General features: G+C 42.0%; 1 protein-coding gene across 1 annotated transcript in view; it reads right to left on the bottom strand.

Moving 5' to 3' along the window:
• The window catches only part of Ptprn2 (protein tyrosine phosphatase receptor type N2), a 744,114-nt gene that overhangs the window by 415,108 nt on the left and 314,546 nt on the right, over nt 1–14,460 (bottom strand). Inside the window, exon 6 of the mRNA XM_041638770.1 lies at nt 7,924–8,269. Within this exon, the coding sequence (XP_041494704.1) occupies nt 7,924–8,269 (346 nt within the window). The remainder of the gene's footprint in view (nt 1–7,923; nt 8,270–14,460) is intronic.

The raw sequence follows: 14,460 nt of genomic DNA, 5'->3' as shown, positions 1-14,460 counted from the left end.
GACAAACATCTTTCCAAACTCACTAGAAACCTTTAAAATATGCAATGTCTAAAACTCTACCTTTTGAAACAGATTTTCAAATGTATTACTTGGTTTTATTAACAAACAAAGATAGCCCAGTTAATTTATTAATTTTTAAAAAGCTAAAATCCAAATCGCATTTTATGGTGTGGAGAGATTACTGTTTCACTTTAGAGTCTGAGTTGTGAAAGCGAAAGTGTAATTTGGGTGTTCAAAGGACATTAACAAAATCTGAAAATGAGATAGAATAATAAGTAATCTGTGGGTTCCTCCAACATGACCTTGACCCTCACCCCTGATTCATACAATCCCTCTCCCTTTCTTCAACAGGACTCCTAGAGATTGACTGTGGGTCTCTGCATCTGCTTCCATCAGTTACTGGATGAAGACTCTCTGATGACAATTAAGGTAGTCACCAATCTGATTACAGGAGATGGCCAGTTCAGGCACCCTCTATGCTATTTCTAAGAGTCTTAGCTGGGGTCATCTTTGTGGATTTCTCAGAGTTTCCCTGGCACCAGGTTTCTTCATAACTCCCAAATGCCCCCCAACAGGACATCTCTTCATTACTCTCCCCTCCCTCCTGCTTCCAATCTACCCAGTCCAGTCCCTCATGTTCCTGTCTCCCCCCCCCATCTTGCCCCCAGTTTACTCAGGAGATCTCTTCTCTTTCCCCTTCCCAGGGAAATCCACGTGCCCCTCTTTGGGCCCTCCTTGTTACCCAGCCCCTCTGGGTCTGTGGATTGTAGCCTGGTTATCCTTTACAACAAATACCTACTTATGAGTAAATAAATACCATGTTTGTCTTTCTGGATCTGAGTTACATCACTCAGGATGATTTTTTTTCTTCCCATTCATTTGCAGGTACATTCCATTATGTCATTGTTTTTTATAGCTGAGTAATATTTGATTGTGTAAATATACTACATTCTCTTTACCCCTTCATTTGTTGAGGACATCTAGGTTGTTTCCAGGTTCTGGTTATGACAAACAGTGCTGCTATGAACATAGTTGAGCACACGTCCTTGTGGCATGGTTGAGCATCCTTTGGAATATATACCCCAAAGTGGTAATTGCTGGGTCTTGAGGAAGGTTGTTTCCTAATTTTCTGAGAAATCACCATTCTGATATCCAAAGGGGCTGTATAGAACATTCCATCTAAACATAAAAGAATATACTTTCCTCTCAGCACCTCATGGAACCTTCTCAAAAATTAAATTCTGCCTCTATGAGCATAGGTGATCAAGAGAGAGCTGACTTGGGCTCCTGGAAGTTCATAAACTGGACCAACAGATAGGGAGCCTCCATGGGACCAATGTAGGTCCTCTGAGTGTGTGCAACAGTTGTGTAACTTGATCTGCATGTCAGGCTCCTAGTAGAATCAAGGCCTGTCCCTGGCACATTAGCTGGCTTTTGAGACGCTATTCCCCATGCTGGGTTACCTAACCCAGTCTTGATGCAGGAGGATCTAGGTCCTGCCTCAACTTGATGTGCCTTGCTTTGCAGATTCTCATGGGAGGCCTTCCCAGAGGCCAGATGGGGGCAGGGAGGTCAGAGGAAGGACGGGTGAGGGAATGGGAGGAAAGGATGGAGGGAAAACTGAGGTTAGATATAAACTAAATAAAAAAAATAATAACAAATTTTTAAAAGCATAAAAAGTAATCAAAACAATTTCTAGATGTATGTTAACCTCACAATAAGTATATAAAATGTAATTGGTCGGTGTCCTTGGAACAGGTATAAAGATGAGTCAATGCAATCCTTAAATCAAGAGGCTAAGTATTGGAAAATTGCTGCTCTCTGCAGGCATGGGCACCAGGATGTGAGACCAACACATGCTTTGAGTGCACTTTCCATGTTGGGAAAATACATTTGTAGATGACTGACAGCTTTTTTTTTCAAGTACTGAATAAACCCCATGGCTCTAGTGAGCATCAACAGCCAGCAGGCCAATCTGCAAGAGTGCTCCCCCTCCAGAGCCTCCGAAAGCATGGGGCAAGTATCTGTTCTCCCTCGCCAACTTGCACAACCTCTCCCAGGAACTCCAAAGACTGAAGCCTTGACTTGGTGACTGATGCCTCCTCAGCATCAGGCCAGCTGTGACGCTCAGTCCTAGACCCTTGCAGGGACATTTCCTGATGCCTGTCCCTAGTTCAAAAATTCCTGAGCATCCCTGCAACCAACATCAGGGCTCACTGCTTTTCCACTGCAAGAAAAGAAAAGAGTTCAGGATGTCTAAAAGGCAGCAAGCAAGGGCAAGAGTTAGCAATACATGGCGGGAGGGATGAGGTGGGATGATGCAAACTGTATGGGCTCATACACACCACAGGAAATTTCAGGACCAAGAAGCCCATCCGAGTTTCCTGCAGCATGGAAACAAGGTCTAGGCAGGGAGGCCAAAGGAGGATGGTCACATATGACCTCCAGGTCAATGGTAGGGCAGGTTGAGCAGCACTGGTGAGGAGAGGAGAACAAAGGCCAATAAAGTCTGTCTAAAGCAGAGCATCTTCTGCCAGACTGGATGTGACATGGGACAGAAAGAGAGGAACATACACAGCTAGTGCTCAAAAAGCGGGACTGAGAATGGGACTGAAGGTAGGAGGAGCTCACGGCAGCCCGAGCTCCCTCCATGACATGCTGTCTTGCTCTAGTGCTGCTAGAAGCAGTGTCAGGTACTCCCGCCACTTACAGAAATCCCAAAGGTTTACAACCAATGGAGTTGATTCTTCCAGACAGGCATCACCATATGGAAAAGCAAGATGTTCTAGAATCTCCAGACCCAGGTCAAGCTCAGCCCTACCACACTTGCCTGTGGGATCTAGGATGTCTATCCAACCTCCTGTAGCCTCTCAGTGGTTCTTGCCTGAATGAAGCTCTGAAAGCACTGACTGCTGGGAAGCAGGGAGGTTATCTCCCGGGTGACCAGTGCTCAGCATGGCCATCCAGAAGGATGCTGTCCTCACCCTCTGCTCTGACATCCAACAGTTCAGAAGCATACTCTCCAGTTGTCCCCAGCCAGCTCTTTCTCATCTCACCAGACACAGAGAGGAAACTTGGACCATGCATATGGACCATGCATACTGCCCTTCAAGACCTGTGCTCCTGAAGATGAAGGTCAGTTAAAGGAGGCACAACCAACAGTCATGTCCACAGCTGTAGTGGGGTTATGAAACACACACTTTCATCTTCGAGACGAAATACAGCATACCTTCTACAACCACTGTCTCATCTACAATACCTAATTTTCTTAGGTATCCATATAGTGAATGATAGCTTTTAGAACACTTGGAGGACACCATGGAAGGTTCTAGATCGCTGGCTAGCAAACAGGGATTCAGTAGCACATAATGGAAGCATCTCCACATAACTGATGCAAACCATACATGGGCATCTTATGTCTGTACTGAGAATCACAAAGGCAGCACTGCTACCCTTAAGTGGTGTGGGAGGTCCTTCTGTCTATGTGTTGCTTTTATTGGTTAATGAAGCTGGCTTGGCCTGTGATAGGGTAGAGTAGAGCTAGGTGGGGGAAAACTAAACTGAATGATGAGAGAAAGAAGACAGAGTCGAGAGATGCCTTGTAGCCCTGCCAGGGACAGACGCTGGGGATGGAACTTTACTGGGTAAGCCACAGCCACTTGGTGATACACAGATTAATGAAGAAGGGCTAGTTTAGGATGTAAGACCTAACCAATAAAAAGCTAAAGCTAATAGCCAAGCAATGATTTAATTAATACTATTTCTGTGTAATTATTTAGGTTCTAGGCAACCAGAAATGAACAAGCAACCTTTTCCTACAACACTTAAGGATGGCCTGCATTGGAAAATTATTCTCTTCAAAATCCAGCTGCCCTGCTGGAAGGTGCCATCAAAGCAGCCTTCTTCTGTTCTGTCCATTGCACTGCAGATCTCCGAGCTCTAGCTAGCTAATAATGACATTTTAAGTTGCTTTCAATGCTCCATGTGGGCTCTAGCAGGGCAATTACAGGAAATGTCAGAACATCAGATGTATAGTCCTGAAACAGGAGGTCACCTCACAGTGATTCTGCATGCACAGCTGTGTGGGCCTGACCTGTCTTTGCAGGGTCACCCAAACAAAATGTTCCATGCTTTACTGAGTGAGTGATAGCATGCAGATAGCTTCACTGCAATATTGCCTCAGTGAGAAAGCTGTGAAACACACATAATAGCTTTTGCTCCTTAGTATGTAGAAAGGATATTGTAGTCACATCAACATGTACCTTGCCTTGTATGCTCCCCACGTCATCATCCTCCACCATCTTCCCCATCATTCCATCTTCACCCTTACCATCTTGACCATCTTCATCCTCATCTTTACTATCAGCCTCACTTTTACCACCCCACATTCACCATCCTCACTCCATCGCCATCCTTACCATCACCACCACACTCACCATAATCATCACCTTTACCATAATCACTATCACTCCATCATTATCATCATCACCATGATAACCTAATCGTGCTTCCTTTCTAACCACCTTCACCATCATCATGACCACCAACACCAGCATCACCATCACCATCACCATCATCACCACTACCTTTATTATCATTGCTCCATCACCATCCATCAATCACCTCCATCATCATCATCCCCATTAGCATCCTCACCTTTAACACCCTCACTGTCATCCTGAACAAGTGACTGTGCCATTTTGTTTAGAGGGCATACAGTCTGTTTGGTTGGTAAAGCCCATTTAATGGTTGCTTAGTTTCAAAAGATTCAGAAAATTCAGTTATTGTCTTATTCTATCCTCATTTGGGTTCCCACCAAGACACATGAACATCTACCTCAGCGTGTTGTCTATATTTACTAAAATAATCCAACAATGTAAAAATTGCTTTCTATAATTTGAGAAGTATATCAAAGTTAAGTATCATTTATCTCTCAAAGGAACATGAAAAATGTAGTCTGGGACAGGCAGCCATTCCTTTATAACATGTTTTCATAGGATTTGGCATTCAAGAATTTCATTTTATGTCTTGTGGTCATGTGGAAAAGAAGGAAATATTACATATTTTAAGTGGTCTTGGTAAAGAATGGGAGAATTGAAGTGAAATTGCTTTATGTAAGTGCATGCCTGTGTGCATATGTGCATGCCTGTATGTACATGTGCATGCCTGTGTGTGTAAGTGCATGCCTGTGTGTGCAAATGTATGCCTGTTTGTGCATGTGCATATGAATGCTTTGTGTGCATATGCATGCCTGTGTGCACATGTGCATGCCTGTGTATACATGTGCATGCCTGTGTGTGCATATGCATGCCTGTGTGCATATGCATATGAATGCTTTGTGTGCATATGCATGCCTGTATGTACATGTGTATGCCTGTGTGTGCATATGCATGCCTGTGTGCACATGTGCATGCCTGTGTATACATGTGCATGCCTGTGTGTGTAAGTGCATGCCTGTGTGTGCATGCCTGTGTATACATGTGCATGCCTGTGTGTGCATATGCATGCCTGTGTGCATATGTGCATGCCTGTATGTACATGTGCGTGCCTGTGTGTACATGTGCATGCTTGTGTGCATACATGGAAACCAGAGGAGGATCTCAGGTGACTTGCTCCACCACTTTCAGTTTTATTGTCTTGAGACAAAATTTCCCAGCAAACCTGGAGGTAGGCCATTTGGCCCCAAGCATTCTCTTGTCTCTGTCCCCACAATGCTGGGTGTGCAGGCACACCTCTGACCAAGCACAGCTTTTTAGATGGGTTCTAGTATCTGAATTCAGGTGCTCATGCCTGTGCAATAAGAACTCTTACACAATGAGCATCTGACTAGCTCTTAAATTTAGAAACTGTAACACAAAAACAAAAAAAAAAAATGAATGAAGAAATTTCTATCACTAAAGCTTTTGTTCAGAGCCTTGGAGAGAAACAGCCTAAGTGTTGAGTAAGGAACAAGACAGGTAGACAGCTGCTACCTAGTTACAGAACTCACAGAAGAACCTTATGTGTCCTGCAAAGTACGGAGACCCCTCACACGTCATGGGTGAAACAGAATGTTCTTATATATTTCTTATGTAAGATTATATACTTGTTATTTTTAATATATAATTTTATTTTCTTCTCAAACTGTCTGATGTGAGAGTCCCCTCTGTGATTTTCTTGTATTGGTTAATGAATATAGTAACTGCCTTGGTCTAATAGGGCAGAATTTAGGTAGGGAGAGAAGACAGAACTGAATTCTGGGAGGAAGAAAGCAGAGTCAAAGAGACACCATGGAACTGCCAGAGACAGGCATGTTGAATCTTTCCTGGTAAGCCACTGCTACGTGCGATGTACAGATTAATAGAAATGGGTTAAATCAAGATGTGAGAGTTAGTCAATAAGAGACTAGAGATAATGGGTTAATTAATATAATTTCTGTGTAGTTATTTCGGGGCTAAGCTAGCCGGGCAGCCAGGATGAACAAGTGGGCCCTCTCCCTGCAACAACTATCTTTTATCGTTTTACATACCAATCCCAGATCCCACTCCCTTCCCTCCTTTTTTAATAGTTGGTTGGGCACACAACCAACAATCTTTTACCAAGCTCCATCCCCAAGGTGAATGTAGTCCATTTCTGGCACTGCAGGCTTCACTTGGTGATATAAAATGTCTAACTGGGGCATTGTCTTCCCCACTATATGCTGATTATATATACATATATAAAAGGAATGCAATCTGTGACTTTAATGACCAAAGCCCAGGACCTGAAAGCCAAAGCAAAAAAACTCAATAGTGTTTAGTTGCTATTTAGGCGTTCTTGACAAAGCAAGCTTTCTCTGGAGTGACCCAAATGTTTGGTTGGGCACCACCATTGAGCTCTGAAGGGATTTGCTCTCGTGGAAAACCAGGCTGATGCTAGCACAGCTTTTGGAGGCTGAGTGAGCAACAACTGGGATAATTTGCAGATGCGTCCACTCATTCATTCACTCTGCAAACAACGTAGCTGTCCAACACAAGCACCAATGAAGATTGTGATGCAGTGCCTTCGCGGGGCCCAGGGGTCATAATGGGGGCAGGGAGTGGGATAGCAAACACTCACTACTTATTCCCCTGAATGTTTGAAGGAGAGAATTGGGGATGGAGTGTTTTTCCCCCTAGGATTGGCTCAGCATATCAAGAGACTGGGAAACTTTCCAGTCCCTGAACTGTATGTGGATGCTGAAGCCAGAGCTTGCCATAAAGGCTTGGTGACCCACCCCACCAGGAAACTTTTTTTTTTCAGAGCAGAATTCTACCAGAACTTTATTTTTTTCTTGTATTTATTTATTTATTAAAGATTTCTGTCTCCTCCCCATCACCGCCTCCCATTTCCCTCCTCCTCCCCCAATCAACTCCCCCTCTCCCATCAGCCCAAAGAGCAGTCAGGGTTCCAGCAAGTGCCTAAGCTGTCATTGCCCATAGGCACCCCAACAGCCTGAAGATAGCCACAAAAGCTCATCACTCTTACCCAGAGGCTAAAAACCACAGCACCGACAAGGGCCGCATTGAGGTCTGCACTACACACCACTGCATTGTGGGTTGGACTAACCACAGACTGGACACCCTGAGGATTAACCACTTAACCATATCTGAGTCAGTTATGGATTTGGCCGCCAAGAATGACATGGTATGGAATACCTAACAGCATTCCTATTGTGTAGATGGCACAGCCCTGGGGCCAGCCTTCAGAGGCAGAAGCTAAGCCAGCCATCTATACCCAGAGCACTTGCCTCTTCCCCAGATGTTGTGGGTATCCCTGCGGTAGGATTCTTCTCACCCATAGGGACCCTGGGTTTATCTAAGATCCCTTTGTCACAATGTGTCTATAAGAGATGTGTAAGGGAAATGCCCTCCAAGAAGAAATCATCAAGGCCAATGTAGTGAGAGCAGGGCTCCAAACACTCACCATCTCCCATGCTGAGGGAATCTTTGGAGTCTCCCGGAGGGAAAGACCATCTCTGAGAAGCAGCAGGTGCTGAGAAGGGTCTCGATGATCTCACGGGATTATGTAGAAGGTACTGTGGCCCTGGATTGTTTTCTCCGGGAGGCCTCTGGGCAGTGTAGGCACCAAGGGCAGCAATCAGTTGCTGTTTGTCCACATCACTATCTACCTTGGGGCTGAGTTCATCTGGCTGGAGCCTGCTAAGTGGCTGCAAAAGGTTGTCAGGATACTTAACCCGTGTTGCAGGATAGGTCAGTGCAGAAGTGTGAGCCACATAGGTCAGGATGTTATCAGGGAAAGAGTCCTCACCCTAGAGGAGAAGATGAGACAAGGTTAGAGTGAGATATCCATCAGCCTGTGCTCAGGGGGCCTGGGCTCCATCCTCATGGCCCAGTGGCACCTAGCATCTCTGACATATGAGCATTGTTTATTGGCCCAGCCCCACGCTTTATAATTACTGCAGCAATGGTTTTAAGTAGCAGCTCTCTTGAGATGTACCAGGCCATGCAATCATACAGTTCTGTGATTTTTAATGTGTTTACAGATGTGCAAACCTCACCACTAAATAACTCCAGAACATGGCCCAATCCAAACATGGTGCAGGTCTCCATTTCTTTATCACCAGCCCAGACAACCGCAGTTTTACATTCTGCATCTGAGAGCATGTTCCTCTGCAGATGTTTCTGTAAATGGACCCTCATGGAATATGGCCATTTGCATATGGCCCACTTTACAGCTCATGCCAAGGTCCCCATCCTCCTCAGGGCTGAGTGAGCCTCCTCTATACAATGTTACCATATTCTAATGTATCACGGACCAGATGAAGGACACCCAGGCAGTCTTTCACTCTGGGTCGCTTTGAATAATGCTGTTAGATCACTGTAAGCTGCCAAGTCTGGGAAATGGACATATTTTGGTTCACTTGGGTATAAGTCTAACAGATTAATTCATAGGGTCATATTATCACTCAAAATATTTAATATTTCAGGAGCTGCCAGCTTGTTTTGCAGCCCTACCAAACAAAGAACGGAGCAGTTTCTCTACAACATTGTCATCACATTGTCCTCATAGTTACTTATACCAGCCGTACTTGTGTCTGGGAGGTAGGGTATCACCACCTTCTGTTTGTTTTGTTTATTCTTTTGCTTTGCTTGCATTCCTCTGGTGGCTGCTGATGTTGAGGGATCTTATTGCCGAGCGACCATTTGTACATCGTCTCTAAAGAAATATGGGAATTGCTGCAGTGTGGGTGTTTGCTGTGGCTCAGGAGGATAGCTTTGCTGCAAACACACCTCTTCTTCAACAGAGATTCCAACTGATGGCCTCAAGGTCAGAAGCCTCTTCCTTTCCTAGCCTTGACTGTTTACTGTCTAAATCCTACTTGAGAGAGGGAGAGAACATGTCTCTGTGTGTATACACATATGTGCATGTGTATATGGAGGCCAGAGCTTAGCCTGGGGGTCTTCTTTTATTACTTTCTCCACTATGGTATTTTGAGACAAAAAAAAAATCTCACTGAACATGGACTTCACTAATTTGGTAAGACTAACTGGCCAGAAAGCCTCAAGGATGCTCCTGTCTCCTCCTACTCATCTTTGGAATTACAGGAATGTGTCACCATTCCTGCTCTTTTACATGGATGCCAGGTATATAGATTCAGGTTCTTATGCTTTTGCAGGAAGCATGTCACCAACCAAGCTGTTTTGCCACACCATGGCACAGACTTCTTCTACAGGAAGCTAGGGATCAGAACATGTTGGCTATAGATCCCAGAGCAGCTTCTATGTGAAAACTTTAACAGATCATTTCACCTTTTGAGTCTTGATTCTTCAGACAAAAGAGTTTCACTGTCACCTCTTAGACTCTCCTTCTGCTGTTGTTATTGTTCCCAAAATGATATAACTCTAGCTATCATTCAAATTGTTTAGTTCTGTGTGCAAGACTAGCTGAAATCAACTGGTCTTCTTTTAGAAAACAAAAAGTAAGGGGGAGGGGGGGAGCACATGAGCAAGAACACTGCCACAAGAGCAGCCGCTCCAGCCATTCCCCACAAATCAGGTGACGAATCAGTTACAGGCTCCACCACTCTGCCTTTCAGGAGTCTGCACACGGGGCCGGGTCACTGCACCGGAGGCCAGGGCTCATATCCGAATGCTCGTTAATGTGCCTGCAGCATCCTTCTTCTCACTCCAATGCAACCTGTTGGGCTCCACTCAAAGGATCTCTAATTAGCACCCCACATTGGACAGCTCCAGGCAGAGAAACAAGGCTCAGCACATCTGTGCAGCAGGCTGGGACAGACAATCTGCTCTATGTTTATAATCTGACTCAAATTAAGGCAAAGAGGAGGAAAGAGCATCCCCACATAGAGCACAAATAATAGTCTTCAAGAAAAACTCAGAAAATGCTGGTTCCACAGTACCCTACTCCCTGGACCCATGCAACGGCATAGTAAGTCTGTTGCCTTCAAAGGGGCAATGAGAGGCTGATGTCAAAAGCAGGAGGGGACTTGTTCTTCAGCAACTCAAAGGAGGAAGTCTATTCCAGACCTACCCAGACACAACCTCCAGAGTGGCTTAACACCAATCACATGTAAGTGGATGGGCATGACAGCATCCCTGGCCATTACGTCCATTACTGCATTTTCTTATTATACTAAACAGCTGGTAATAATCAGTTTCAAAGACTAGAAATTTGCATTACATTGTTAAATCAGTTATAGAGGTATAATAACCTTGACAAGAGTAGAAATGTATGAACAGTACATTCTAACAAAATTAATCTCAAATTTGTATCAATATACAACATTTTATAAAATATACAAAAGTCCAATGCAAAACATTTGAAGCTAATAGTTGCTTTTTTAAAGTAGATTCCATAATCTAGCTTTTTTTCTTATCATATCCATCTATATCTTCCCTGTTTTCTTTTAAGAATAGATTCAGTAATGTATCTTTTATCCTATTATAATTATATTCCCCGTTTTTTTCTTCTCAAAACAAGGACTCTGAATCTAATATTCTCTGTTCAACGTTCCTCCTGGCCTTAACCAATAACAACTTGTAACCAACACCCCTAAACAATGAAAAATATCCACAACCCATTTAATGTTCTAAAACCATGTATCCCACCTCTGGGAATGTGGGTGTTGTATACTTAAATTTACTTCCTGCTCTCTGGGGCCATGATATCTTTAGGGGATCCTGGAAAGAAAACTTTGGGTTAATTGTCAAGTCCTAGGAGAGGTAGCTGTATCATTTGTTGTCCAGTCTATGAAAAAGTTCATGACTCATCTAATGTCCTGGCTAGGCTGGATCATCTAAGGCAGTCACCTCAAAATTGTTCTGAGCAGTTTGTAGTCAAAAGTTGATCTATAGGTTGTGTTTTCAGCTTAATGGTGTTATCGTAGCCCTGGAGGAATCATCATTGTAGGGCCCCATCCTTTTTTTGAAGAATTCAAAGGTTACTGTCAGATACGTTCATGGTTCACTGCCAAAAACTGATAGAGACTCAAACCCAAAATCATGTACAGGAAGGTGGATGAAACCTTTTTCTGGAAGTTGTTATTACTCTATATAATCATTAATATCATGATGAAAAGTTTAGAACATATGTCATAAAATTTATACCATAAGAAAAGTTGTTAGAGTCAATATAAAATGAAAGGATTAAAAGATTAGTGGCAATACAACAGTCTTTAAATTTTTGTTTTACTTCTGTCCAATATCAGGTAATTCTTCTGACATAAGACAGAGATTTTGGATTTTACTTTAATAAGAAAATTTGGGTTTAGAGAAGGAAAGAGTCACACCCCAACTCCAAAACTAGCTTCAGACTACAACAAGATCTTAGCATTATTATTTGAGTACCCTTTGGATTACTTCCTGCAGGTGGTGGTGTCTGGTTGTATGAAGAACAAGTAGGACATTTCCTTATATTTTCTTTGGCATGGTGCCACATGATGGTAAAGTCTTTTTTAAACCTTTGTTATTTAATGGCATGACTTTTAAAATGATATTCTGAGACCTTCATCACATTTCCAATCAATAATTGATTGATTTCTTCAATACCTTGTGCAGACCCATCTGAGATTGGATGTGTGTTATGTATAAGGAATGACTCCTATTCTTGATTGTATCTTGTAACTGAATAAATAATAAAGTCAATTCTATATCACCTGGTATAAATTCAGTCATTTTAATATGCAAAACAACTCTTTCTCCATATTTTGAATTGGTAACTATGTCGAGAGGTTCTTAAAGAATCTCTTTAAAGTTCCTTTGTACCATAAGGATAACATATATAATTCTGACTTTTGGACAGAATCATAAGGACTTTGATCCACATTACTTAAATTTTCTGATTTGTAACCTGCCTTTCCTGATTTACCTGCATTAGTATAGAATGCAGGGACTCCAGTTATTGATGTGTACCCCATACAATGTGAGGAAGAATCCAATTAGTTCTCTTTATAAGTCAAATTCCTTTGTTTTAGAGATAGTTGTCAATCACTCGCCCCCAAAATACCACAAGTTCTTTCCAGGGTTCACTTTCTTCCCATAATTTGTCAATTTCATCATTACTAAAAGGTATTGTAATTTCTGCTAGATCTATTCCTGCTTATTGACAAAGTCTCAATTTTCCTTTTAGAATTAACTCACAGACCTTTTCCACATAAGTTTTTAATTTTTTACTAGGTTTATGTGGTTAAAAGATCCATTCTAGGGTACTGTCCTCCCTCTGCATTAAAATTCCTGTAGGGGAGGGTTTGAAAAGTAGCAGGACAAGAATGCAGCTAAGATTCAGAGTCACACATTCCACATGTGCCTTCTGTAATTTCTCTTCAACCAAAGCCAATTCTCTCTCCTTCACCCAATAATTTCTTGGGACTATTTAAGTCTTTGTCACCATCTAAGGTTTTGTTTAAATTAATCAGGTCATCAGAGCATATCCCAATAGTGCCCCATATATGGGAAGTGTCTCCTAGCAATCTTTGGAAATCATTAAGAGTCTACAATTGATCTCTCCTAATTTGCACCTTTGGGATCTAATTAATTGTAAACCTATCTTATAGGTTACAATGGAAGCTTCTCTCTGTATTTTTTCAGGTGCTATTTTTAGTCCACAACAGATAAAATTTTCTTTATTTTTTTCAAACATTCCTTTTAAAGTGTCTATATTTGAATCCGATAGTAAAATGTCATCCATGTAATGGTAAACTATAGCTTCAGCAAATGGTTTATATATCATTTCCAATGACTGACTTACAAAATATTAGTACACGGTGAGGCTATTTAACATTCCCCATGGAAATTTACTCATTCCATTGATATCTTTTAGCAGACTGAGAATTATTATAAGTAGGCACTGTGAAGGAATATTTTTCTTTGTCTTTTTCTTGTAAAGCTATAGCGAAGAAGCAATCTTTTAAATCAATAACTATTAAGAGGCTGTTCTTTTTTATTGATTTTATTTAGCTATACATTTTGCTCCCTTCTCTTCCTCTCCACTCCTCTTCAACAATCTCCCATGGTCCCCATGCTCCTAATTTATTTAGGAGATCTTGTCTTTTTCTACTTCCCAATCAGATTAGATCCATGTATGTCTCTCTTAGGGTCCTCATTGTAGTTTAGGTTCTCTGGGATTGTGAGTTGTAGGCTGGTTTCTTTGCTTTATGTCTAAAAGTTACTTATGAGTGAGTAAGTATGATATTTGTCTTTCTGGGTCTGGGTTACCTAACTCAATATGATGTTTTCTAGATCTATCCATTTGCCTGCAAATTTCAAGATGTTATTATTTTCTTATGCTTTGTAGTATTCTATTGTGTAAATGTACAACATTTTCTTAATCCATTCTTTAGTTGAGGGGCATTTAGGTTGTTTCCAGCTTCTGACTATGACAAACAATGCTGCTATGAATATAGGTTAGCATATGTCCTTGTGGTACAATTGAGTATCCTTTGGGTATATAGCCAAAAGCCATATTGCTGGGTCTTAGGAAGATTGTTTCCTAATTTTTTGAGAATTGTCATACCGATATCCAAAGGGGCTATACCAGTTTTCACTCCCACCAGCAATGTAGGAGCATTCCCTTCACCCACAACCTCTCCAGCATAAGCTGTCATCAGTGATTTTTATCTTGGCCATTCTTACAGGTGTAAGATGTACTCTCAGAGTTGTTTTAATTTGCATTTCTCTGATGGCTAAAGATGTTGAGCATTTCCTTAAGTGTCTTTCAGACATTTTAGATTCAAGAGGTCATTCTTTAGGCAATAGAAAAGGCAAATGAATTCCAGACTGTAGTGAGCCCATCAGCTCAATCACCTTATTAACAGCTCTTAGATGTGTTACCATTCCCATGTTCCAGATTTCTTTTTAACAACGAATAGAGAACAATTCCAAGGGCTGGTTGATTCTTCAATATTCTAAGTATCTAGTTGCTTCTGTACCAGCTGTTCTAAAGCATGCAGTTTCTATATTGCTTAAGGCCATTGCTTAACCC

This window comes from Microtus oregoni, unplaced genomic scaffold, assembly GCF_018167655.1.
Source record: "Microtus oregoni isolate MIOR12 unplaced genomic scaffold, Mior012 000056F_ref0000123, whole genome shotgun sequence".
Lineage (NCBI taxonomy): Eukaryota > Metazoa > Chordata > Mammalia > Rodentia > Cricetidae > Microtus > Microtus oregoni.
The sequence above is the reverse complement of the archived record's forward strand: the minus strand, read 5'-3'. Positions and strand labels throughout refer to the sequence as shown.